Source organism: Sus scrofa, unplaced genomic scaffold (genome assembly GCF_000003025.6).
Source record: "Sus scrofa isolate TJ Tabasco breed Duroc unplaced genomic scaffold, Sscrofa11.1 Contig1206, whole genome shotgun sequence".
Lineage (NCBI taxonomy): Eukaryota > Metazoa > Chordata > Mammalia > Artiodactyla > Suidae > Sus > Sus scrofa.
The window spans coordinates 1,807,861-1,833,945 of NW_018084833.1; the positions used below are offsets into that span (position 1 = coordinate 1,807,861).

The window sequence follows — 26,085 nt, forward strand, 5'->3', positions numbered from 1 at the left end:
CCCCTGAGGGTGTGCCAGGCCTGGTGCTGCCTGCCTGCTGGGCTACCCCCTGCCCTTTGGGGAAAGGCCGGCCAGCAGCAGGGCAGCCTCCTTCGCCCACATGGGCCTGGCTCCCTCCCCCAAGGCCATGGTGTGCAACGCTGCAGTGACTCATGGCGGTGGCTTTATTCCCCTGGGGAACAGGGAGCCCACAGCCCTGCTCGCCCACTCAGCCTGCCAGGAGTCAGCGTCCCCGCACACCCCGCGGAGCTGGCCCCGGGCGTGGGGGCCAGGTGTGGGGCAAGAGGCCTGGAGGCCAGATCTGTGACCCCGCCCCCGAGGCTGCCCATCTCATCTCCCCAGACCCACGATGCCGCCTCTGCAGTGTGTTTGTCCAGGCCATTGGCCCATCCTCCTGCAGCCCCGGGACCCAACCAGGCCTACCTCGGGGCTCTGTGGCATGGTCCCTGGGGCACGTGGAAGGCCACCTGAGCTCCCCGTGCACCTGCTGAGAGCACATGGCCCTGCTGGCAGGGCAGGCTGGCCTTCTTGCCTCAAGGCTCCCGGGCCCTCTGGTCGCTCCACAGCCTCTCAGCCCCGGAGCCCACTGCCTGCTCCCAGACACATCCTGACCACCTTTCCAAACACGTGAGGGGGTCCTGGCAGGCCAAGTGGGAGTGCTCCCCCATCTCCACTTTGGGGATCAGAGAAGGAGTGGGGGCCACAGGCACTGAAGACGGGAAGGAGCGGAGAGAGACGAGGGGCAGGAGGGGAGCTCAGATCCCAGCTGGGCCCTCCAGGTGCACGGCCTTACAGATGGGGGTTCAGGCGATCGCAGAACCCCCGGAAACCCCAATCTGGTCTCCGGCATGCCTGCACCAACGAGACCTGGGAGCACGCGGGGTTCACTGGAGGGCAAGGCCAGGAGCTGCCTCTGCGTGAAGAAGCCTCAAGAGAAGAGAAACTCTCCCGATGGGGCCCCTCCAGCGGCAGCTCCCTCAATGCTCGTGCCCCCGCCCCCCGAGGCTGGCTGCTCCTGGTACCTGGTGCTGTCAGCACCGCACCTCAGAGGCTCCTGTCCAGCCCCCCGGGGAGGAGGCCCAGTCACCTAGACCCTGGCTGCACAGGAACAGACCGGCAGCCCACCCCGCTGGGAGCCCCTGGGTGTTCCGAGTGCCAGCCCCCTCCCCAGGCCCCGGGCCTCCGCTCTGGGGTGAGAAAGGGGACCTTCGCCTGATCAGCCTGGCAAAGGCCAAGCTTCCTTCCTGCTCAACGACGCCCCCCAGGGCCAGCCAGCCCTGCAGACACCAGTGCGGTGTCTCCTCGCCCGGGGACCATGGGGGGTCCTTCTCCTGGAGAATTCGCTCTCACACACGTGCACACCCACATGCACACTCACGCACACACGTGCGCGCACACACACACACACACACACACAAGCCCACCTCTGAGCGCCATGAGCACACCAGCACAAGCGAGGCCCCTGGGCTCACAGGGGACTTTCCTTCTGAAAACGCTGTTGAGCAGAATGGCGACGGGGCGGGGCTCACCAGGAGCTGGGGGAGTGGGGAGTGACTGCTTACGGGTCCGCGGTTTCCTCCTGGAGTGCTCTGGAACCAGAGCGCGGCGATGACGTGAATGCACCAAACATCGCTTTACCGTTACATTTTGTATATGGCACCAAATAAAAAACCCCAAGCCGCAGAGTTTAAAACTCAGTGTGGACTCAGTGCCAGCTTCCCATTTCCCAGGGGACAGGGCAGAGTCCCTCCAGGCAGACACACGCCACCCCACGGCTGATGGCAAAGGCCCGCCATCACTCCTGAAACCCCAGGGATATGTCTCAGCAATGACATCTGCTGCAGTCACTGGCATTTCGGGGGCACTCAGAGGCCCCAGGCCCACATGGGGAGACGGAGGCCGTTTCCTGCCCAGCATCGGAAGAGCCCGCGGGGCTGCTGTTTTCGAGAATTAACCACGTCCCAGCAAAGCAGGCAGTGAGGGGCAGGGGCTGACTTAGGAAGGTGCGAGCCAGGGTTCAGCTGAGGGAAACCCCCAGCCCTGCCCTGCGTCCTGGTAACTTACACGCCGTGGGCAGCCACCCATCCTTCTCCGCCTCTGCCCACGCGCCGCACCTGGGCGTGTGTTCTTGGGTGGGTTTACCTATTGCCCCAGCTCTCCGTCCAAGGAGACGGAACCGCGAGGCGCCGCCGGCCCCTCTGCTGGGCTCACAGCCTTGCTTCTAAGTGGGTCAAGATCTCAGGTCCCCGCTCTCCTCCTGATTCTACCTGGCGGGCACAGCTGCATGGCACGTGAGGTCTGGCAAGACATGCTGCTTCCGGCCGACAGAGTGATTTTAACTCACTTTCCACAAGCCTCACACACATCCTTACACACCGACCTTACTCCCAAGCTCGATTCCTTGCCCAGCTGCAGTTTTCAGCAGCGGGTTATTCTCACAGCTCGCTCTGTCCTGACAACTTCCAGGACAGAGACTTTATGTGCTAACTTGAGTCATCGCACTGTGGGAGGGGGAGGCAAGGACACAGGTCCGGGTTGGGTGGGGAGGGAGACGCGCAGACACCAGCCCCCTGCCCCGCCCCATCACACCGCAAGGGAAGCGGTTCTGGTCCCAGGCCCCACAGGCTCCAGCACGAGCTTTCCCTTGCGGGCGTAAAGCACCTCCCTGGTGGCTGACAGAGCTAAAGTGCTGGGTGTTTACCAAGACGGCTATTTGGGGAAAAGGCAGAGAAAAGCAACATCTTCGCCAGCTTCCCGCCAGCCCCCCGAGCACATGAATTACTCCCGAGAGCTCATTTTGATGATCCTTTGCCGAAAGACTCAAGTTTATTTTGCTTTCATCTGCCCAGAAGAATGCGAGGTAAGGGGATGTTGCCGCTCTCAGTAAGCGACCACAGCATGAGCCTGAAGGACACTGCCCTCCAATTAATAATAAATGACCACAGCCAGCGTCTGGAGGACGCCAGCCCTCAGGCAGACTGCGGGGCTCCGCCACGGAGCGCATACGGCCCTGGCTTGTCCCCAAAACCAGCAGAGCTGTGAGCGGGGCGGGGGGCCTGGGGCAGCTGCGAGGAGGCCGGCCTCGGAATCGGAATCGGTCTCCGGGGAGACTCCCCAGCACAGAGCTTCCCGGCCCTTCCTCCCGGCCCCTCCGGGGAAAATGCTCCCCGCCCGCCCACCCCAAACTTCTCCGACCCGGAGCCCGCCCGGGAAAGTTGAAGGGCGCGGGGCGGGCGGCGCGGGTGCACGGGCGCCCTTCAGCACCGCGGACAGCTCCGCGCGCGGCCCCCCACCCACGCCCTACCTGTCGTCGTTCTGGAAGGACGGGTCGCCCAGCAGCAGGTCGCGGAAGCGGTACCGCGGCGGCAAGGGCAGCACCTCGGAGTCCAGGTCGCTCATCTTGAGGCTGGCGGTGTCCAGCAGCGCGCCGTCCCCGCGGCCGCCGTCTCCTGCGCCGGGCTGCCTGCGGGCACACGCCAGCGCCCCCTCAGCCGCGTCCGCGCAGACCCGCCCGCCCCCCGCAGCCCCCCGCCCGCCCTGCCGCCCCCGCAGCACAGCCTTGGCCACTGCCCCCGCGGGGCTGCGCAGGGCCCACTCCAAAGCACTGCCAGTGCGTGGGGGAGCTTTGCCACAGGCAACGTCAGGGGCAGGCCCTCTGGCACCACCCCTAGACGCCCACTAGGGCAGACAAGCCCTCCCAGGTTCCCCCACAAGGCTGTGCCAAGGCTGGCTGCTCAGCCTTCCTCAGGGTCCACCCCTACCCCCAAGACCCCTTCTCAGACCCTCAGGCTCCTGGGCGCTGGAAGGGGCAGTGACCAGGAGGCTTAAGAGGCCCTCATCTGTGGCCTCCTGGCAGTGGGGCGTGGGCAGCAGCTCGGGTCTGATCAGAAGCTGGAAGGGTGTGTCAGCGGCGGAGGGCAGTGTCCCCTGGGCCCCCAGCTGCCTTTCTGTGGTATCACCAGCACTTGGGCCGCACAGACCTCTGCCCCCAGTGCCTGACTTAGAGAACCAACAGCGGCGGATGGGGGAATGGAGCCAGGCCAGGTAAGCTGGGGGGTCCCTGGTGGATCTGCCGCCTTTGAGGGCCCAGACACCTGTCTTCTGGGCTCTTGCACCTTTCCTGCCTGCTCCCCAAATCCAGGTGAGTTCTGGCTGCACGTCCCCTCACACAGCAGGGCTCCCGGTTCCCAGCCTCCTGGGCAGCAGCCCCCTGAGTACTCCGGACATCGCATCAGGACCTCTGCCCTCCAAATCAGAGCCTCGCTGGCCACCCCTCATGCCCTGTCACAACATGGTGGCACTTGACCCAGCAGAGCAGCTGCATGTCCGTGACCTGAGTGCCCTGGGAACGCTCATTTCCATGGCACAGATAGGCAGGATGGCAGCCTGGGCCACCAGCACACTTGGGAGACTCAGGTCAGGACCCAGGGCTCCCGACCCCACCCTGCCCCGGGCTCCTGGTCCTCGGGCATCCCCCCGGCCTTCTAGGTGGGTGCTGCTGCTCAGACTGCCCGGGGTGGGCCCTGTGGGGAGGCAGCAGTTTTCTCCCTGCAGCCTCCCACTAGGGTGAGCCCTCACCCGGGGAGGGTGGCACATCAGCTGTGACCTGTTGGTGGTGGAGCCGGGAATGGGCCTCCTGGGCACCGTCTAGGCCACTCCAGGACAGCAGACAAGGTGGGCAGAGGGAGTTCCCCACCCTGTCAGGCCTGTCCCCCTAAGAGACAGGAGATGGAGGACGCAGAGCCCGGCTCAGCCTCTGGACAGGTGCAGGGATCTGCTGACCACGCCCAGCCACTCACCTGGAGCAGGAGGTCCACGGGGGCGGGGGACCCTATGGCTCCCTCCTCTCTCTGCTCAAGGCCCGAACGGCAGGCCTGTTCCCTGAGCCCCAAGTGAGAGCCTGACCCATGCCCCCAGCCCCCGACAAGCAGCAGGCAGGTGTCAGTGCCGCATCCCACAGCCGTCGGGAGTTGCTCACGGACCGTCCCGGGCTGAAGCTGCGAGTGGCAGCGTGGGCCCAACACGCCCGCACGTGCCGTTCTCCAGGGTCACAGGGTCAGCCCCGAGGATCTGGCAGCATTTGAAAAATAACATTTTCCTAATTGCATCAGCGTGGCTGCATGTTTTTCCTTAGTCACAAGCTGGCTCAGCGGGGAGAGGTGCCGGCGGGTGGGGGAACCACGTGGCCAGAGGCCGGGGGCTTCATCTTCTCGGTTTTGCCCCTTTCTTGCCCAAAGCCTCTTTTGGTGGCAGAACCCCAAGCGACCCCTCCACCCCGGGCCTGGGTGCCTCTGACCCCTCCCCACTTTAGCTGGGTTTTCCTTCAAGGCCCAGGCATGGCAGGGCCCGGGGACACGCTCAGAGTAGCCCTGTTTGCTTCTGGGGGTCGGGGTGGGGAGGGAAGTCGGAGGGCTGGGTCCCTGCCCCCAAGGTGTGGCCTAGGGGATGCTGCTGGAGGGAGCACTGGGTGGGGACAGACATCCACAGCCCGCGCCCCCCACTCTGCCTCGTTGTCCCCGCAGGGCTGAGAGCCCACAGGAATTGGACTGTTTGTTGTGCTGGCCGAGGGCCAGGGCCCCAGCGTCTCCTGGAAAGGCTCCCGCTGTAGGAGGGAGGTGGCTGAACAGCCGCTCCCTGTGTCGAGGGGGTCTGGTTGAGGCCTCCCCCTGCCCAAAGGCTGTCACTAGGAGCTCTGGGGCTCGCGGGGGTGGGGGTAAGATGGGGCGACAGCGTGGCCCTGGCTCAGCCGCCTGGACTCAGGGGCCCACTGCACAGTCTTTGTTGCCTGTGCCACTCCCTCCCCCTGTGTGACCCCAGGGGACCAGGGAGGAAGTCTGGGACCCCCAAACCTTGCCCGTTATCTCTTCTCTGCGTGATGGCCAGTTTCGGTAAGACCTCCGTGCTTTGGGGGCATAAGGAAAGTGTCCACCTTTCCGTCCCTCGGGACAAGGCCTGGAGCCTCGTCCGTGGGACTCTTGCTCTCCGGAGCCAGGGCAGAGCAGCCCCACCCAGGCAAGGCCCTGGGGACTCATGGGCTCCCCAGGGAGCCACCGAGGGTCCTGCTGACTGAGTGGAGCTCAGTCCTGCCCCGTTAGTCCATGCTGGGTGGCCCCAGGGAACTCCCTCTCCCTCTCTGAGCCTGTCTCCTCAGCTGGAAACAGATATCCTGATGGCTTCTGTCTTCACCAGGTGATTGTAAAGCTGTGAAGAGGCGGCGAGGCGGAGGGATCTGGTGTGGTGATGGCACACGAGAGTGTAATTCGTCCTCGGCTTACCCAGCAGCCTGGCCACAGTCTGGGGGACAAAGGCCCTGACCCCAAGCGTCAGGTTCCTGGGATGGTCGGCACCCCATCACGCCCTCCCCAGGTCAGCCAGAGCCCCTCTGGGGAGCTCAGACTCCCAGTTTGGGGACGCTGACCTATGGGACCCAGCCAGGGCGGCCAAGGAGGAGAAAGGGGGCCCACGCCCGCACACAGGGCAGGAAGTCACCCCGTGGCTGGCGCACATGTGCTCACACCCTGACCCCCAGGGCCCAGGGGAGAGAGCGCGGGGCCGCAGCCCGAGGACCAGCGCTGTGTGTGCAGGGTGGCGGCGCCGAGCCCTCAGGACCCCCAGGCAGTCAGAACTCCGATGGGAGGGAGGAGCCCTGGGCTCACGCAGCCCAGGAAGAGGCTGGAGGGTGGGGGGCTTGACTCCCGTTCACCACCAGCCGTGCTGCCCCTGGCTGGCTGAGGGGAACCCCCCTGGGGGCCAGCACTTCTGCGTCCCTTCCCTGCCACCCCGGCCCCGTGGTGGTCAGAGAGTCAAGGACGACGGAGGGAAGTAAAGTCGTCAGAAACCTGCTTCTCCGGCCAAAGGCACCAGGCCCCCGGGTCCTATGGGCAAGTTCTGCCCCGCCAGATGGTGCCAAAGCCCAGAGAGCATGGATGCACGCTCGACTTCCGGGGCCGGTCCATCCCGTGGCCAACACCCGATGCAGAGGCACCCGCCTGGACGGGCGGTGCCCTCCCTGGGGACCCTGGGCACAGACCTTCTCAGTGGAGTGGTGGTAGGCGGCATTCCGCAATGCGTCATGACCACAGCGCCCCGACGCCGCCCAGGACGGGCCAAAGGAAAGGGCCAGGTGCGCCCTCACGCTGAGGCGACAAAGCGGAAAATCCCACCGCTCTTGGGAGCAGATGCAGAACAAAGGCTTTTTCTGCAAAACCCATTAATAGATTAGATCCAGAGGGAAACACTCCTGATGAACAAGAGCAAACAATCCAGGCGACGAGGAGATCCCCGCAGCGTCCCCACAGGCTGGGAACACAGCCTGCCCGGGACGGGCTCCCGCCGCGACGAAGGGGAGCGTGAGAGCACGAGGAAGGGATGGCGCTCGCCGTCCACAGCCAGCATCACCACTCGCCTAGAGGCCCCAGGAAACCCACGGGAACCCCTTAGGAGAAGTGAGAGCTGGACTGCCCGTCAGCGCAGCGGAAACGAATCTGACTGGGAACCGTGAGGACGTGGCTTCGATGCCGGGCCTCCCCCAGCGGGTGACGGCTCCAGCATTGCCGTGAGCTGGGGTGAAGGTCGCAGACACGGCTCAGATCTGGTGTTGCTGCGGCTGCGGTGCAGGCCGGCAGCTATAGCTCTGATCCGACCCCAGCCTGGGAACCTCCGTATGCCGCGGGTGCGGCCCTAAAAAGCAAAAAAAAAAAAGAAAGAAAAAAAAAGAAACGAGAGCTGCCATGTGGACAGCTGTGCCAACTCAGGAACCGGAGCCCCACTCAGCGCCTGCCTACAGGGCCACGCGCAGAAGCTGTCCCGGGTTCCCTGGCGGCTGCCACTAGAGGCCGGAAGGTGTCGTGTTCCCAGGCCTCAACAGTCCCCTCTCAGGACAAGGGGGCGAAGGGAACTGGTCCCGTCCACGGGCGGGGTCATTTTCTCAGAACCTGACGCACTGTCTCCAAAGCCCACACTGAAGAGCAAAAGGGCACAGCAGCCTGGACGGGCGCGCAGGGACCACGGAGAAGTGCCGGGCCTCGCTCACAGTCAGGGCCGGTGCACAGCCCGCGGAGGGTCTCCGGGGCGCAGGCGAGAACGAAAGCACAGCGCAGCAGGCGGGGGTCCGGGAGGCGAGTCGGAGGCCGAGGGGGCTCTCAGCACCTGAGTGGCAGCTCTCATTTTTTTCTTTTTTTGCTTTTTAGGGCCGTACCTGTGGCATATAGAGGTTCCCAGGCGAGGGGTCGAATCAGAGCTGTCGCTCACGGATGTCCCCAGTGTGCTGTGTGGTGGGGACGGGGTCCCCCATTTCCCTGATGGGGGAACACAGGCCCCAAGAACTGCAGTGACTCAGCCACCTGGGCAGGGCCAGTGCTGGTGCCCAGGTGCTCTTGGCAGCTGCGCCACTGGCCGCGTGCCTTCCGACAGCTCAGGTGAGACCCCGCCTGACGTCCCCAAGCCGAGGAGGAGACTGGAGGAGAAGCAGGGCAAAGACGCGTGGGGTCCAGAGGGCCTCTTGTCTGACACACAGAACCACGCGGCACGTGGGAGGGATGCACAACTGCTTCCACGTTAGAACGAGACACGTCTGTTCAGAGACGCACGGATGGAAGAGACCAGCAATAGAAACCACTGTCCGGTCAGCGTCAGGGCGCCCACAAGTGACAGAAGAGACAGACTGGCTGGAGGAGGCCAAGGACTGACGGGCGGTGGGGCAAAGAAGATTAAAAAAAAAAATCAACCGACACGCACGTGAAAGGCTTCCTGCCTCCGCCGTCCCTGGGGAGACGGCTCAGTGACTTCTGTATCAGGGCAGTGCCCGAAGCCAAGCCTCCGCCCGGGACACCCCCTGCCTGTGCCAAGGACACTGGGCACAGACCCCCCGCCTCGATGGCCTGGACACCCACGAGGCAGGACAGTGCTGGGCTGTCAACACGGCGTCCCAGTCAGCCATGGAGACACAGCTCTGCAAGTGAAAAACCCTTTCAAAGGAACCCGTTTGGGTGAAAAACTCAGTACCACTTGCTCCGAGAAAACCTCGGCAACACGGAGCTCTCTCCGGGCGCCTGGCCCCCACACCGGGTGCGCAGGCTGTCCCCACCTCATGGTGCAGCTCGGGGGACGGCTGGAGGCTGAGGGCCGTGTCCCGTCCTCGGGGCTGCCCGAGGAGAGCACGTCGAGCGACACTTGTTACTGGACGTGAGAAGCGCCAGGGACCACCTGCCCCCCAAGCATCACAGGCTGCAGCCGCAGCTCCAGCCCTTGTCCCGGCCTGTCCCTGAGTGGCCATGTGACATCCCGGGAACATGGCCCTTCTCCCCACAGGGCTCCTCTGGGAGCCCAGACCGCTTGTCAGGCTCAGGCGACCATCCTGGGGTCGGAGGGCGGCTGGGGCCACTCCTTTGGCTGAAGGACATGGTTCCTTTTCTCAGATGCCTTCCTTTCTCTCCTTTTGTCTTTTTAGGACCACATCTGCTGCACATGGAGGGTCCCAGGCGAGGGGTCACACCGGAGCTGCAGCTGCCGGCCTCCACCACCGCCACAGCAACGGGGGGTCCCAGCTGCATCTGTGACCTACAGCACAGCTCGCGGCAACGCCAGATCCTTCACCCACCGAGCGAAGATCGAACCCGTGTCCTCATGGATACCAGTTGGGTTCATTGCGGCTGAGCCACGACAGAAACTCCCTAAGACACGTTCTTCAATGGATCACACTTGGTTCAAAATTTCCAAGGAGCCTGGAGAACCACGCGTACCAGAGGGGTGGGGCTGTGTGCACGTGTGCATGCGAGTGCATGCATCGTGCATGTGGGTGTGTATGTGTGCACGTGTCCCTGCCTGGCGTCCAGGGAAGTCCTGCAGAGCCGGGGCCGGCGGGCACTGGGCTCGGTGCCCAGGCGAGTGGAAAGCTGCCCTGTCGCCCAGAGCAGGAAAGCTAAGTGCTTCCTTTGCACCGTAATTAAAAAGCCAGAGCTGTTCAGGCTGCCCAGCCTTGGGGAAGGGGCTTTGGGGGCTTCGTGTCAGCACTGCCGTGGATGGCTGCTCACCACCGTCTCTGAGATGCATCAGGGTTCAAAGTGAGAGCTCAGGGTGCCTCACTGAGCCACCCTTGAGCTGGAGGACCGTCAGAACAGACACAGCAGCTTTCCGTGGGCACGAAGCAAGAGCCGAGGGGCTGGGAAAAGGGGCTGGGTATGGTACGGACACAGGACCTGGGGCGTGGCCGTGGGGTCCACCCCCACCCCGGCCTTCCCCGTCCAAGATGCGGAGGGAGGCAGAGGCTGTGGAGCTTGTGGCTCCCACCCTGTCGGGCCGCCCGCCTGGCTCTGGCCTGCCTCTGGGGGGCGCGCCCCTGTGCCACACACCTCCTTCCCCTGAGGGGGATGCAGGGCGCCTGGGGCGCTCTGTGCCAGAACACGAGTCCATGCCAGACCGCAGGCCCAGCACTTGCTCCCTGGGTGCCCGCCCCATGGCCCGACGCCCCATGGTTGGGAGGGGCCGGGGGGCCGGGGGACTGTGCTCAGGCCTGGGCCGAGCTAAGGTGGGGGTGGGGGGGCCCACCTGGAGGCAGAAAGCTGCCCTGCCTGTCCCTTCCCACGGCTGCAGGAGCACTGCCATGTCCCTGCTCAGCCCCAGGCCCCAAGGGCAGGCATGGCCTGCAGAGGCGCTCTGGGCCTTACCTGGCAGCCGAGGCCCAAGCCCGTCCACGCGAGACTTCTTACCCCCCGGATCACTCAACGAAGAACCTCTCACACCCCTGAGAATCCGGTGGCCCTGGCCGGCTCCCCTGCCCTTCGTCCCCTGACATCTGCCAACGCCTCCAGGCTCACCTCTGCCCCCAACACCGCCGGCCATGCGGGGTGAAATTCTGCATTCACCTGGCACCTGGGGCCTCTGCCCCTGGCTTGAGACCTTGAGCTCTTCCTAAGGGCACACAGCTGCCGAGGGGCATCCAGCACGGCCTCGGGCCCTGCCGCAGGGTCTCTGAAAAAATCCCCGAGAGCTCAGGGGGGTCTACCCGATGGCGGGGAGCTGTCCTCCGGGCAGAAGGAGGCCTTCTGGTCACGCCACTGTCAATGCCCGGGGCAGCATCCCAGGCCTGAAAGGCTGGCACCGCAGGGGGGCCTCCCTGTCCACGCAGGACAAGCTGGCCACAGCCAGAGCGACTGCACAGGGCCCCTGGACACGCCCGATGAGAAGTCCAAACTGCAGAGCAGACCTCGTGGGAAAGGCCTTTCCAGAACCCCAGCCCGGAGCTGGCCGACGGGCCGTGCCTCGTCCTCTGAAAACATTTCAAACTCGCCATCACCTATTCTGGGCCTCGCTTCTGGTCCAGGGCCCCCCCCCGCCCGAGTTCCGTAGGAGGAGAAGGTTCTGGTGAACACAGATGGCCTGGCCACACGCAAGCCGGGAGAGTTCCCGCGACTCCTTTAAAACTGCCACGTGACCAGGTGCTGTTCCCGGGCCTGCGCGCAGCCGCGGCTCTGCCCAAAGGCTCCACCGGCTCCAAACCCAGCAGCAGACACGGCGGGGGCCCCCGAGAAGCCTGAGCACGCGCGTGCGGCTGCGCTTTGCAGTTCAGATGAACCCTGGCTTGTTTGGAGAAGGGGCGCGGAACACTGTCTTCTGGGGGCAGCATTGGGGCGCAGCTGCAAACCCCCACAGCCTGGGGGACCCAAGGAGAGGCCTCAGAGGAGAGAGAGTCCCCGATTCAGCCATGGAGCCGAGAAGAGCAGAAGCTGTGCCAGGAAAGCAGGACCCCTGCCTGCCACACCAGGGTCCTCCCAGAGCCTAATCAAGACGCCGACACACGGGCAGGCTGGGACACCTACGCGGATGGTGCACAGACGGGCACACTCAGAGGCCGTGGCAGGGGAGGATGCAGTGACACCCAGGGACCCTCGTGCAGACACAAGCAGAGTGCACGGGCACCGCTACCCAGTCCGCTTCTCACTCACCTCTGTCCCCGCGAGCTGCTGCGGTGGCCACGCCGCCAAGGGCAGACCCTCCAGCCCCAGACCAGGAAGCCGGCCCTCTTGCCGGCTGGGGCTGGGCTGCACCTCGGGCCCTCTGAACCCTTTCCCACGGCCTGGGCCACTTCCTGCTGCCCTGCAGGCATCACTCCCTAATATGGGCCTGAAGGGCTGACCGGGACCTCCGGCCAGGCACTGACCTTGTCAGGATGCCAGCCCTGGAACAGTGCCCTCTGCCGTCAGGGCCCAGAGGGTCCCATGCTGGCGCTGGAGGGGCAGGGCTCTGGGGGGCCCGGTTCTGATGGGAAGGCCGCAGGAACCTGGCCTGCAGAGCTCCCCCCGCCTGGACCCTCGTTCGCCTACCAGGGGTCTTCCTTCCCGGAGCTGAAGCCCACCTCCCTGAGCCTCCAGCCATGGCCTTGGCTGTCCCCGCCCCCTGCCCAGCCAAGCTTCTCCCTCACTCAGTCTCCCCTGCCCTGGAGGTGGGGGGGTCCACCCAGCCTGCCCTTCCTGGGGGCCCCACCCAGCCTGCCCAGCCTTGGCAGCCCCTCCGGATGTGCCTGTGGCCTGACAGCATATCCTGCAGGCACAGAGCCAGCGCTGGCCAGGGGGAGAAGCACTGTCCCGGAGAGATGGTGGCGCCTGGGGAGACTGGGCCCATCAGGCTCCGACCTGAGGACACGGGCCCCACCTCGCCCAGAGCAGGCGGCCATATGGGGCAGGAGCGCTTGGAGATGGCTCAGCAGAAAGACGTCTGGCACCCCTCCGAACAGGGAGCGGGCAGAGAGACCGCAATGTCACAAGACCCCTCTCGGGGTCACTTTGTGCTTGATGGACGTCAGGTGGTTGACCTCTCAGAGTGGCCCTGGAGGTCCAGGCTGTGCCCACTTCACAGGGTTAAACCTGCTCCCCAAGGACACCACCCTGGGGGGCCTCTCAGAGCACCTGCTTCTCACCCCAAGCTGGGGGCCCAGGACTCCATGGGTGCCAGGCTGGGGCTGTCCCTGCAGAGGGATCATGCTGCCCCTTGATGTGTGGCTGGAAGTGCCCCCTCCTGATCTTGGTCCTTCACCAGAGACAGCCCTTAAAGATCGTTCGTCCACCCCTCATTTGAGAAGCGGGCCGCCGAGTCCCACAAGGAAAGAGCTGCAGGGCCCGGCCTCGAACCCAGGCATCCATCCCCCCTCTGGCCTTGGGCAGCCGACTGAGTGGGACCCAGAGGCCAGGGCCAGGTTCCACCAGGTGGGGAGGGTTGCACAGGGCAGTGGCTGTGGGTGTCCTTGCATCTGGATCCTGGCACAGGGTAAGGGGCAGCCGCTGCCCTGTGCTACCTGTGTGTGCCCGTCCCCTGGGGCTGGTGGCAGGGGGAGGGCCCTGAGGACAGGCCCTGGGGCAAAGCCCCACTGGAACTGTCACCCCTCTGCCTTTTCTGAGATCCCTCCCAGTGGTAGGCCTTTTGTGCCAGGCATCTGGATAGGCAGGAGCTGCCTGGCACATGGGACACTGTGCCAGGCCACCTGGAAGCCCCTATCAGTTGTCTCTCTCCTCACACACATAGACAAAGACTGACCCTGAGAGAGAAGTGACCAGCTGAGACTGACCAAGCCACTGGACTGCAGGACTCCCGGCCTCCACCTGACAGCTCCACTGCTGCCCACACCTGAACCAGGGCTCTTCCTAGAGGCTGCCCTTGAAAACCTTCTGCCAGGGGTACCTTTGCCCCTGTGCTGCCACCCCATGGGCCCTCCCCCGCGCCTGACGGGGGTGGGGGGGAAGGCCTGTTCTGCACCGGGTCGCTCTGAGACTCGAGGGCACCCCAGCATCCTACCCCAGGGTTTGCGCCTGGGAGGGGTGCTTGGAGCCCCGAGTCTAAAAACGGCTGTGCTCTGGCCACCTTTCACTAAGGCTGCAGACAGATGGGCACTAGCCCGGCACCTGCTGGTCATCTGAGCAAGTGCCCCCTTGCTGCGACAGGGTCCTGAGGGGCACCCCTGTTCCCCAAGCTCCCTAGCCGTTCAGGGTTCTGGGGAGGGGGTAAGCCTAGGACATGGGGGATTCGAGGATGAGAGGCTCTGGGGGCTGGGGGTGCTGGGGGTGGCACCAGCGGGGTCCCTCCACCCGGGGGAGGGCGCGGCAGACCGTACCTGGGGGAGCATCGGCCGTCGTCAAACACGAAGGTCCGGTTGGCGTGGCCCCCGCCACGCGCCCCCCTGTAAACGCCCGTCAGGCTGCGCGCCCCATCCGGGAGCGGCATTGGGCTGGCGGCGGCGGCGGCTCCAACTCGGAGCCGAAGGACAAAGGACTCCGGAGCGACAGGCGGCCTCTCCCCGTCGCCGGGCTCTCAGGCACTTTTCTCCGATTAAGGCGCAAGTGAAGAAGCGCCTGTGCCCGGTCGGTCCCGGCGCCTGCGCGCGCGCGCCCCCTGCCGGCCGAGCCGGGAATCGGGCTGGGGACGGGGCGGGGGTCCTCCCGCTTGGCGCCTGGAACCCGCTCCCCCACGACGCTCGCTCGGAGCCCCTGCAATCTGAGAAAAAGCACGGAGGCTCTTTAAAGGCTAGAAAACCCAAATAGCGCCGCCGGAGGAAGAGCTCCATAGCGGGAAGGGCTCGGTCCCACCTCCCACCGATGCCTCTGAGGTGGGGGGTGGGCAGAAGCTCCTGGCTTTTCCTATTTAAGGAGCGCAAGCACTGGGCAGGGCCCCCGCACCCTCGCTCTGGCCTAGCTCTGAGCTGCAGATCAACACCTGACCCGCCCTATCTCTCGGCGACACACTCCTGCAGAGACCTGCTGTCACACCTGGGAGGCCTGCTGGGCCTGGAGCGGGAAGGGTGGTCTTGACCCCTGGTAGCTGCCACCTGCTGCCCGCCCTGCACCCCCCGTGGGAGCACCCTGCAAACTGGCAGTGAGGAGGGCCTGCACCCTGCTGCAGCTCAGCGACCCAAAGGAGGGCGCCCTGGAAGCAGAGGCATCTGCTGGAAAACCCAGTGCTTGGCTACACCAGGGCAGGTGCTCACACGGGCACCCTGGCTCGGGTGCCCTCATGCGGGTAGAACCTCTGTTCTGTCTGTTCTGCGCCCAGGAGCACCTGCCCGTCTGCGGTGCTGCCCCGACACAGAGACAGAAAGGCTGACCAGAGAAGCGCTGGGGGTCAGACAGAGGAGAGGGGCCGGAGCAGAGCCCGCATCACCCACACAGCTTCTCCCAGGGTGCGGGGGTCAGGGCAGGGGCTGCCAGGGCAGAGTGGGCCCAGCTGATCTGAGGGTGGGTGGAGGGGACTCTGGTCCCAACAACCGCCGCCACTCTCCTGAGGGCCTGTCCCTGCTCATGTCCAGAAGACAGCAAGCTGAGCACGGATGCCTTTCTAGTGGGGAAGCCGCTTGGCAGACGCATGACACACCCAAAATCCCCAAAAGGTGGGCAACTGGCACCCCCCCCCCGGCTCACCGGGGCCTCACATGGGGCTTTCCCGCCTCCTCCTGAGGGCACACTCTGCTGCGGGGTCCCCAGCCGCTCCCCCAGCACTCCTGCCGGTGCGCGTCCGCCTTGCAGGCCCTTCGCGGTCCTCCCAACTGAAATCAAGTCTTCGCACCCCCTCTCCTGCCCGCGGGGGCCCAACTCCTTGAAAGAGGGGGGTCTCCCCTTTCCTCTTCCTCCCTCCTGTCATTTACTGCCCCACAAAGACGGGTCGGTAGCATCTTCCTCCTGGACATCTGGGGACATGAGCACTGGTCTGGAGCCACTCACACTGTGCACGGAGAGGAGGCAGGATGACGTTCTTAGGGAGCCCCCCCCCCAACCTGCTGGAGATGGGGGCTCCGTGGAGTGAGGCTGGGGGGTAGGGCAAGGAAGAGCAGGAAGTGGAGACCTGGGTGAGAGCAGAGCCGGGCCGAGCCACGCGCCAAGGGCTGCACCCAGGGCGGGTGCGGGCAGGCAGGGAGCCGCTGCTGCCGCCCCCCGGGGGCAGGAAGGTCCCCCCCACCCCCAGCCTTCGGGCAAGCCAGGGCGTTGGGGAAGGGACAGAGCGGGTGGGTGGGACCAGGAGGCAGGGCCGGGAGGTGTCCGGACGCCTCCTGGCTCCGGGGTGGGTGGTGGCTCTCATCTTAAGCTCAGGCAGAGCACCTGCCCTTCCCGCACCAGGAGCCCCCAATTCGGGGGAGAACAGGCCACGGGAACTTTGGACCCTCAGAGGCAGGTGGGTGCCCTCTGCTCATCCTTCACCTACCCGAGTCCCATGGATCTTGGCTGACCGGCCTCCCCGGTCCCATCTACGTCCCCCTACCTGGGACTCATCACCTCTGGGAGGGCCCCATGTTCTTCCTGAACCTTCCTCTCCTCCTGCCACACCTGTAGAGCTCCCCCGCCCCTCTGCCCTCAGGTAAGACGGACTCCCGCCACAGCGCGGGTCCTCCTTGTCCACCAGGCCCCCGTGCCAGCCCAGAGAACCGCCCGTACTGGTGCTGTTTTCTGCCTGAGATGCTGCCCAGCTTAGTTCCGAAAACCCCTTCACCCCGAGGACCCCTTCTGGCCCCTCCCTGCACAGATCCGTCAGGTACTCACCCTCCCCCCCTTACATCCTGAGATCTTGCGACAGCGCCCGGCTGGGGGCTGACACCCGGGGGCGCCCGCAGCCGTGAGGGGGACGGGACGCCTCGGGCCCCTACCCTGGCGGAACTTTCTGGCAACGTCTTAGCAGGAGGGCACACGGGCGTGGGCCGGGGCAGAGCGCATGCGTGGGGGGCGGGCCCGGGAAGCACGTGGGCGGGGGCGGGGCGCGCGTGAGGGGGCGGGGCGCGCGTGGGGGCCCGGGGCCTCGTGGTCGTCGCCGCCGCCTCGCGGAGCTGCGTGCCCATGGCGTCCGGGGCTCCCGAGCTTGGTGCTGGGGTGTGCAGGTGAGGCAAGGCGGCTGGCAGGGGGCCGCCAGAGGAAGTCCGCGGGGAGACCCCCGCCTCGGGGGTGCTCAGGGTGTCCAGGCCTGGTGCTGGCGCTTCTGCCCAGTTCTCATGGGCCGAGTTGCCGCCCCACTCCGCGTGGCCCCGCTGGGGCGGACCCGACCCCCAGCCCTTGCGGGGAGGGGGAGAGGGATGAGGTAGGGCCCCGTGCTGTGTTCCTGGGCGACCCTGGCCCAGCCCTGTCCTGCGTCCGCCCGCCAAGGTGTGCATCGCGGCCGCTGGGCTCCGGGGGCGTTTTTTTGGGGGGGGGCGTCACGGAGCTTGCCGCTCGTGTTTCTTCTCGGCAGCCACTCTTCCTTATCTGGCGCCCAGTTCTGCTGCGAGGACCCCGGCCGGGGCTCGGCCTGGGCCAAGGCCGCTGCGGTGGCCCAGGGCCCGGGCCCCTTCCTCCCGCGGAACGTGCTCAGCGAGAGGGAGCGCAGGTGGGGGCCTCGCGCGGTGGGGGGTGGGGGATGGGGGCGGAGGGGGTCCCGTTTGTGCCGGCGACCTGGTTTCAGGCTGCTGGCACAGGCTGTGGTGTCTGTCGGGCAAGGTAAACATAGCCCCCAGGCAGGGGGAGGGGGGCGGGGGTCCCAGCAGCCACCGCTCCTGCCTGTTCTTTGACCCAAAGTTGTGAGCAGCTCACGGTTGTACGTGGGGAGCTCTAGACCCCAGAACCTGCTTGGGACCAGTGTCCACAGGCACTGACGGTTCAGGACACCTGGAGGGCCCGCAGCTGGCGCCCAGGAGCCCAGGCCAGTCGGGGCTCCATCCCTGAAGGACTCAGCCCGGTGGAAGGACTAACCAGGGGCCTTGGCCTTGGGGTCCTTCCGCCTGAGAAGCCCCTGCGGTAGCTCTGGGCGGGGGTTGTGGCGGCTGCGGTCTTTTCCCCTGGCCGAGGCCGACTGCTCCCTGGACGGCGGTCACTTCCCTGAAAGCAGGAGGCGGATCTCCTTGAGCTGCGAACGCCTGCGGGCCCTGCTCCCCCAGTTCGACGGCCGGCGGGAGGACATGGCGTCCATCCTGGAGATGTCAGTGCAGTTCCTCCGGCTCGCCGGCGGCCCAGTGCCCGGCCGGGAGCAGCACGCCGTGAGTCCCCCGGCCCCCCGGCCCGCCCTCCGCAGGGGAGCCACACCTGCCCCCCCAGGCAGCTTTGACCGCCCAGCTGCCTGGCTTCGCTCTGCCCCTGTTCCTGCCCCACGGCCAGGGCCTGCAGTGCTCTCAGCAGCTGCTTCTCCGCTTGTGCACGTGTCCGGGAGCCCTGGAGACGCACTGTCACCTTCGCTCCTGTCCCTGGTACCCTGCCCGTGGTGACAAGGCTGTATGGGTAAAAGTCCCATTGTCTTGAGGCCACCCCCCAGTGGGCTCTGTCTTCAGCCTTCCTCCCGCCAGGCTCGAGGACAGGGTTTGCGCTCAGGGTGGACCTCCCGGACCCTGGCCACTCTGGGACCCCCGGTGGAGGGACCAGCGACGGGCCACAGTCCGCGTTTTTGTGGGTCTTTTGGTTCACAGCCTCTGTCACGTGTTTTGTGTTCATCTTCCTTTTAGGTTTTTGGTTCCTCCAAGGAGATGTGGCACAAGTGGCCGAAGGATGTTTTGCAGCTGGCCCTGGGGAATCAGGTCCCAGCAGGTGCAGCAGACCTCGACGTGGAAATAGCCAGCGTGACCATGTCAGTGTCCCCTGTGGGGCTGGGGGTCGTGGGGGTGGCGGGTGCAGACCGCTCAGCCCTCCCGTCTTCACACTACTCAGGCAACAGACTCCTCTGAGCTGTGCAGCTGCGGGTGTGGACGAGGGCCAGGTGCAGGACGGGCTGCCGGTCCTCTCTGGTGAGCACCAGAGTCCATGTCTTTCTCTCCTGCTGCCCCCCTCATGCTGGACGCCTGCCTGGGCTGTTTGTCACTCTTCGGGCAGTGGCTGCTGGTCCCCGCATGCCATGGAGGGGGGACTGTGCCATCTGTCTCTCCTAGAGCGCCTGCCGAGTCAGAGAAGGGTCTTATTGTTATCAGGGTTGGTGGCAGAGCTGGGCCCCCAGAGAAGGGTGGGACCCCCGCTCGGCATGAGGGTGTGGAGTCACACTGCCAGGTGGTCTCAGGGTGGAGCCCGTGGTCAGGATGGTGGCATGAGGGTCCTAGGGTCTGAGCCCCACGCGGTTGCCCAGAGGCTGAGTGGATGCTTCTTCCAGGAAGCCCCCCTGGCCCCAGGGATTCGGTGCTCACCTGTGGTCTTTGCCTTCTGCTGGTTGCTTGTCGGCTTCTTGCTCGGGCCTCACATGTCCCCAGGCAGGGCTCGCTGGGCAGGGCCTGGTTTCTCAGGGACCTGCTTTTCAGGTGAGAAAGCTGACCCATGCTTCGCTGTCCTCGTAGAGCCTGCCAGCCTGCTGCCCCGGTCCCCAGGCCGGCATCCCTGCAAGGCCCTGAGGCTGTCCCCAGTGTGGCCTCCCTGCTCGCGGCAGCCACCCTCCCCCCTGGTGAGCGAGGAGCCTCAGAGCTGCCTGGGCCAGGTTGGGCCCCCAGCGCAGGAGAGTGACGTGGCCGTGACGCCGGGCTCCAGGTGGGTGCCCCGTGGGGTGTGCACGTGGGTGCCTGCGGCTCACGGGCCGCCCGCACCCTGCCTGGGCCGGCTGCCCTTCGCGTCCTCCGTGTCGGCTGGCTCAGCCTGGCTCTGCCGGCTGGCTTTCTGATGTGTGTTTCTGCAAGTCTGTTGTCTCCCTAATTGTCTTCTGTTTTGGCTGATGGTGAATGAGTTTGCGTTTTGGGCGCTCACACCAGCTGGGGCGTGGGATGGGTGTGGGGGGGAGGCTGGAGGGGGCCCAGCGCGGGCTGGGCTGGACTGGACGGGCCGCGCGGGGGGGCGGGCAGGCTCGAGGGCCTGCGGGGAGGGAGCTCCCCTCTGTCTCTGAGCCCAGAGCTGCCTTTCAGGGCCCTCGCTCCTCTCGAGGGGCCAGGCCAGGGCACCTGGGGCCACTCAGTCGGGGGGGGTGTCTTCTTGCCCCACTCAGGTCCATGTCAGACTGTGACGTAGGAGACGGGGCGTCCTTTCTGCTGACCTCTGGTCCCGACTGGTGGTTGGGTGAGTGGGGGAACGCTGGTCCCGGGCCCCCTGCTTGGATCCTGGGGGACGGGCTTGGGAGCCTGCACGGACCCTGATGTGGGGCTGGGCCGGTGGCTGGAACTGTTGGGGAGACGAGACGGGGTCCAGCTTGCTCTGTGACACGAAGATCCCAGGGTCTGTCTCTGGGCTCCCGTTTCCTTCTCTGCTGGTAGTTTTTGGGACTACCGCTGGGAGCGATGGGTGGCCGGGGGCGGGGGGGGGTACCTGTGAGTGTGGGAACGCACGGCCTGTGCGGTGGTTGTGCGTCAGCTGCGAGTCTGTTTCAGAGCGTTCTCCCGAGAGCGTCTCCCTGTGGAGACACCTGGACATGTGACGCGTCCTGTCTGCAGGATTGGGCGTCCCGGGCCTCCGTTCCCCTGTCCTGGTTGAGCAGAGGGCCTCTGGACCGGGCGGGGCAGATGGGCAGAGGGGGGCTCTCTTTTACGCACCCGCCTTGCCCTGCACCCCCAGGGCCCTGGACACGCTTGCTCTGCTGACATGTCCCATCTGCTTCCAGGGTCCCTGGAGGGCAGAGGCACCAGTGCCACTTCTCAGATCCCTGCCAGGAGCAGCCTGCTGGACAGGGCAGAACCGGGCTTTCTGGGAGACTCCGAGCCTGGCTCCCAGGACCCCCAGGCGGCCCCCTGGAGCCGTGGGGCTCAGACGTGAGCTGCCCCAGCTCGGCCTTGCGGGACGAGGTGGACGGCATCTTTCCTGACTTCTTTGCCTACTGAGGGCCAGGGTCGTGCCGGGCCGCTGTGCCCGGGGGCCATGGAGCAGCTTGCACCCCGCACTTATTTTGGGTCTGGGCTGCAGCTGTGCTCTAATTCTGGCGAGGCTGGGGGGCTGTGGGGAGCGGAGGCTGCATATTAAAGAGGGAAAGTGATTTTCTGGAGGAAGCAAAACTGGGGTGGCTTTTGTGTCATTAACACGACTCGCTGGGCAGATGGCACCGCTTCCGTTCCAAGTGCAAGCGCCTGCCTGCGGTTTTGTTTCTGTGATGCTCCAGGCCTGAGGGCCCCTAACTACCCTGCCCTCAGGGAGGGGTCCACGGGCTGAGAGGTCTGTGTTCAGGGCCTGCTCCCCACGGGGTGGACGTGGGACCCAACTCCTCTGCCTGTGAGCTTGGTCTGGGGGGTCCGTCGCAGGAGGCCTGTCTCCAGGCCGAGGGGCATCAGGGAAGGGAGCAGCCACTGCCTTGGGTGGGGGCTCTGCTGCAGGCTCAGGGGGGCCTGGGACAGAGACCACCTGGCTTTAGTATCTTAAGTCCATACCGCGGTGGGCACAGCGCCCCTCCTAGCTGCTCCTGCCCCCCAGGATTGGGGGAGGGCCGGGTTCCTGTGGGAAGTGGCCCAGGCCCCTGCTCTGGCAAGGCTGACCCTGCCTGAGTCCCCGCCTTTCAGCCCCACGAAGGGGGTGCTGGTCCCCGGCCCAGGCTGTTCGGAGGCACACCCTGCCCCCTGCCTGCCCCCCCCCACCTCCCCCAAGACGCTGGGCTCCAGTCCCCCCGTGACTGTCCAGGCTGGTGAGCCGTTCAGGGACAGGGCAGAGCCCTCCTGAGTGGGGGTGCAGAGGCCCCTGTTTAGCCCATTGCACCCCCCACCCCGGGTCTGTAGCCAGGAAACCCCTCTAGTCCCTGAGTCATCAGAGGGAGGTGGAGGGCAGCGGGGGTGGGTGGGGGCGCTCCTCGAGCAGTCGTGAGGTGCAGGGGGCGACTGCGGGGGCAGTGGAGGGAGAGCTGACTCTCCTCCGAGGTGGGGGAAGCAGGCGCTGCCGTCTGGGCCTGGTGCGGGCGGGCTGGGGCTGCTGCAGCTGACGGGAGCCGGGGGTCCAGGGAACAGCTTGCTTCCCGCCGCCTCCACCTCTCTGGCCTTTTTTGAACCAAATTGCAGCTCTCGTCGGCTGCCATTGCGTGCGGAGGGCGGGTTTGGAAAGCAGGCATGCGGTGATTACCAGCTTATTTTTGGGATGGGGGGGATTCTGCACAACCCCCAGCTCTCAAGGTGACCTGCTCCGTTCCCCTGTGTCAGGGGGTCGCCTTTGCCTGGAATTAGGACTCAGCGGGCAGTGCCTGCACAGAGGGGGACTCCGGGACCCCAGACTACCCCCTTCCCAGGGCCACACATCCCTCAGTTTTGGACATTTCTGGCCGGACAGTGTCTGTGACTGGGACTTGGTGACAGCTGGCTGGCTGCTCTGTCCTCCACCCTCCGTCCTGCTCCTGAGCCCTGCCCCTCTCCGGGTTTTCCTGTCCTCTGGCATCTCTGCTGCCCCGTCTTGCTTCTTGGACTTCATGACCACTGTGGGTCCCCACCTGTTGGTGTCTTGGTCCAGGTGCTCGCTGCTGTCCGAGACCCTCCCACGACAGTGTCACAGGCTCTGCTCCAGAGCCCAGCATGCCCGGGGCCTCCGTGCCCACTGGAAGGGGTCTGGGGCTGCTTGTTCTCTGGGGGCTGGAAGGCTCTGCTGTTGGGGAGGAGGACGTGGGCCAGGCCTCTCACTCGCCACCAGGCTGTGACCTCTTGGTAGGGACGGGCTCATCCCAGCTCCCACCCAGGTGCCCAGTGACAAGAGATGTTCCCTCGTCTCAGGTCTTAGCCCTTCCAAGATTCTCTCCTGACCAGCCTGGCCTAGCTGTGTCCCCACGAGGGCCCCCAGGGACACCCACGGAGGGTAGGCTTCCCCTGACCTGGAAGCTGGACGCCAGGCGTGAAAGGGCCAGAAACTGACGCAGTTATGTTTCCAGCCCCGCCAGTGGTCCCTTGACCCCTAGGGCACCCTGTCATCCCCCAGCAGGTGCCACAGCCTGTCATCTGGGCACAGCGGGGTGCCCAAGGCATAACGTCCCCAGGGCAGCCATGCCCAGGCCCGCCTGTGGCCGGAGCAGAAGGACTCCCTGGCAGCGTCGTCAGGGCCGTATCTGACAGCAAGGGGGGCAGGGGCCCTGGTCTGCCCCCTGTGCAGGGGTTTAGTGCTCCAGGTCACGCCACGGCTGGAACAGGTGTCACCTGTGGGTGCCGTGCCTGGTCGCCTTCCAAGGGGTGCCACGGATTCCCCCCTCTTCTCTCAAGACCTTCTGGACTCTCATCAACTCCCTCAGCGAAGAGGACACCTCTTGTGGCCAAGTGCCGGTGCGCGTGGCGAGGGGGGCTGGGTGACGGGGTGGAGGCGTGGGCTCTAGGGAGGCTCGGGGGCGTGGATCCTGATTCTCCTCTGAGGGTCTTAACAGAAAGGGGCTTCAGGGCTGGCGGTGGGAAGGGGAGCAGGCAGAGGTGGGTCCCCTCCCCTCGCTGGCCGCTGCCCGGCCGTCTCTGTTGCTCTGGCAAGCGCAGGGACGGTGGCCTTGGAGCTGCTGACCCGGTAGAGGCAGGCGTCCAGGGAGCCCCGGGTGCCCAGCATCCACTGGTGGACTGGGCTCAGGGGCCCCCTGCCTCTGACGGTGTGGGAGGGGTGGGGTGTGGAGCCGTGGCGAGGATGGCCTGGGCTCCCCTGGCCGCAGAAGCGCCTGCTGTTGGACGGGCCTGGGTGCCAGGGAGGGAGCACCCAGGGAAGCCACCGTGGGTGTCTGGGTGTCCGGCTCGGCCAGCCCTGCGCACAGCAGTGCCCTTGGTGGTGCTAGTTCTAAGCAGCGGGGGGTGGGTCCTCCTGGAGCCTCAAGGGGGTGGGCATTTCTGACTCTCACGGATGGTGGGAGAGGAGCTTCTGGATAACGTGAGTTTCCTGCGCTTTCTAATGGGGTCGAGCCACATTCGGGCGTCTGGCGTCTCCCTCGTGGGAGCTGGAGGGCTAACTGGACGGACGGGTGTCCCACGTTCCCTCTCAGCAGAGAAGAGTCACGGTAACGCATTTTAAAGATTGGGTTTTATTCTCATGAGCACGGAGGTCGGTGACAGCTCATGTGAGGTGCCTGGGATTTGAACCTGAGGGGGGAAGAAGTCGGTCGAGGGTGGGGTGGCTGCTCGCTCAGGGGCCACAGGGCTTGTTCCCAGCCTGGCCTCAGAGGCCGTGAAGCTGCCGGTGCTGGGGTTTCTCGGGTGGGGCCTGCCCCAAGAGCGCCCCCTCTCTGGGTTTGGGATGGACGTCGGGGGCCAGATGATGGCATAGCGGCCACCAGGACCCAGACCCGTCAGTGAGGAGGACGAGCGCTGGACCCCGGAGGCTGCCCTTGGCCCTTTGGCGGGGCTGAGCCCCCATCCCCACGCTCCCCGGGTCACACACGCCAAGCCTGCTAAGCGGTTGGGCCCCAGGCGGCTGGGAAGTGCTGCTTCCTTAGAAGTGCCTGTTCCAGGAGGTCCCGTTGTGGCGTAGCGGAAACTAATCCGACCAGGAACCATGAGGTTGCGGGTTCGATCCCTGGCCTCGCTCAGTGGGTGAAGGATCAGGTGTTGTCGTGAGCTGTGGTGTAGGTCACAGACGAGGCTTGGATCCCACGTTGCTGTGGCTGTGGTGTAGACCGGCAGCTACAACTCCAATTTGATCTTAGCCTGGGAACCTCCATATGCTGCAGGTGCGGCCCTGAAAAAAAGTCTGTTCCAGGGTGTTCCCCCCTTGACCTCAGGGATGCAGCGTCCTGCTGCTGCTGCCGCTGCCGCCAGGGATGTGGTGTCCCATGCTTTGTGGGGACTCGTATATGGGGGGTGCTTATTCAGGGTGTGGCTCCTCTGTCTGAGACTGTGAGCGGGGGCAGGGGGTTTGGAGACCCTCTGGGCACATGGCCTCTGCTGGGCCGCGGCTCCTGAACCGGCCTGGGTGGGGGGAGGGGTCCGAGCAGCTCAGCACACTTAGCAGGAGCCCTTGGGGTCCGCCGCTTGGGGGTGTCCAGCGCATCACAGCCACACCCTGACTGCCCAGGGTCCCTGGGGGGACACAGGCTCTTGTTCCCTCATTTCCTTCTCGGTTTTAAACCCAAGGCTGAGTTCATGGTTTTGGTTTTATAAAAAGGACGGGGTTTCGGGGCTCAAATGCTCCCAAGCGCGTCGTCGGTACCGTTTTCAGCCCGAGTGGGGGTGGAGTGGGAGCCCTGACCTCGGAGAGGAGGGGCAGCTTGGGTGGGGGTGGGTGCTGGAGGGGCGCTGCTTCCTTCTGGAGAAGGGTTGGCACCCAGCCCTCACCCAGCCCTCACCCAGCCGCCTCTATCAGAGCATCGAGGACCAAGCTTCGGAAAGCCCCCCCCCCCCCCCACGATACACAAAGCAGGGCTGTGATCGCTGCTGCGGAGACCTGGGTCTGGTCTGTGTGAGCGTGTGTATCGGTGTGTGTGAGTCTGCATGCGAGCACGTGTGTGTGTGTGTGTGTGCGCACGCGGGTTGGGGGCGGTGAGGCTCCTAAGACGTCAGGAGACAGGAGGGAGTGGGACCCCCCGTCCGCACCCCCAGGTGTCCTGGTTGTACACACACGGCTCTTTCTCTCTGGCAGTTTCAGCACCTGCCTTTCCCATAGCTGGTGGGTGGGCTCAGTGGTGCCGGGGCCCGGGCCTGCTGGCTGATACCCGCCTGTGCCATGTGCCCTCGGGTGCCATGGGTGCTGGTGGTGGAGTGGATGAGGGGCCCCCCTGCATCACTGGGCCATTTGGGGAGAGGGGTTCTCCGCATCCCCTGCCCGTCGTGAGGTGGTGGGTCGTGCCCCGCCCCGTCGCAGGGTTGGACGGGAAGCTGCTGAGGGATGTGTTTGTCACTCTTGTTTCTGCTGCTCTCCAGGAGACGGGGGCGCGGGGAGTGGGGGGGATCCCGGGGCTCGGCAGGGATCTCTGGGAGCCGGGATTTCCGAAACCACCTTCGGAGCCAGCTTAGCTCCGGTGATGGGGTGGGGTCCAGTTCCCTTATCCTGAGCCCCCACACCCCAGTGCGCTGGGGCTGGAATTGGAGCTGGGGATAGTGCCAGGCCTTCCCCGGGGTCAGGGCTCGGTGGCCAGAGCCTGTGCTAAAGTGATGTGGGGGTGAGCTAGGACATGGAGCCCCTGGCCCACGACCTGGAGGGCGAGATGGAGGGCCTCTGTGGGGGGGACCAAGAGTTGGTGCTGCTTAAAGATGGGGGCAGGCGTGGGGGAGGAGAGGCGGACATGAGGCGCGGGGGGGACTCCGGCTTCTGATGGAGGAGGGAGAGGTGGGGG

At 65.6% G+C, this 26,085-nt stretch overlaps 2 protein-coding genes across 3 annotated transcripts in view; one reads left to right on the forward strand and one right to left on the reverse strand.

Moving 5' to 3' along the window:
• Positions 1-14,314, reverse strand: part of KCNT1 (potassium sodium-activated channel subfamily T member 1) — a 61,754-nt gene extending 47,440 nt beyond the window's left edge. The window contains exons 1-2 of one of the 2 annotated variants that reach the window (XM_003353710.4): positions 14,102-14,314; positions 3,305-3,463 (exon numbers count right to left, since the gene is read on the reverse strand). In XM_003353710.4, the coding sequence (XP_003353758.2) occupies positions 3,305-3,463; positions 14,102-14,211 (269 nt within the window). In that variant the 5' untranslated portion in view covers positions 14,212-14,314. Of the gene's footprint in view, positions 1-3,304; positions 3,464-11,942; positions 12,258-14,101 lie in introns of those variants that run through there. The other variant, XM_021081067.1, reaches the window with a different exon arrangement.
• Positions 14,315-16,747: 2,433 nt separating this feature from the next.
• Positions 16,748-21,353, forward strand: SOHLH1 (spermatogenesis and oogenesis specific basic helix-loop-helix 1). Its single transcript, XM_003122284.5, is given in 9 exon segments — positions 16,748-16,846; positions 17,194-17,328; positions 17,827-17,974; positions 18,434-18,555; positions 18,636-18,712; positions 19,250-19,436; positions 19,885-19,955; positions 20,494-20,610; positions 20,613-21,353. Coding segments are annotated over 9 exon segments (996 nt in total). The 5' UTR covers positions 16,748-16,805; the 3' UTR covers positions 20,711-21,353.
• Positions 21,354-26,085: the final 4,732 nt, after the last annotated feature.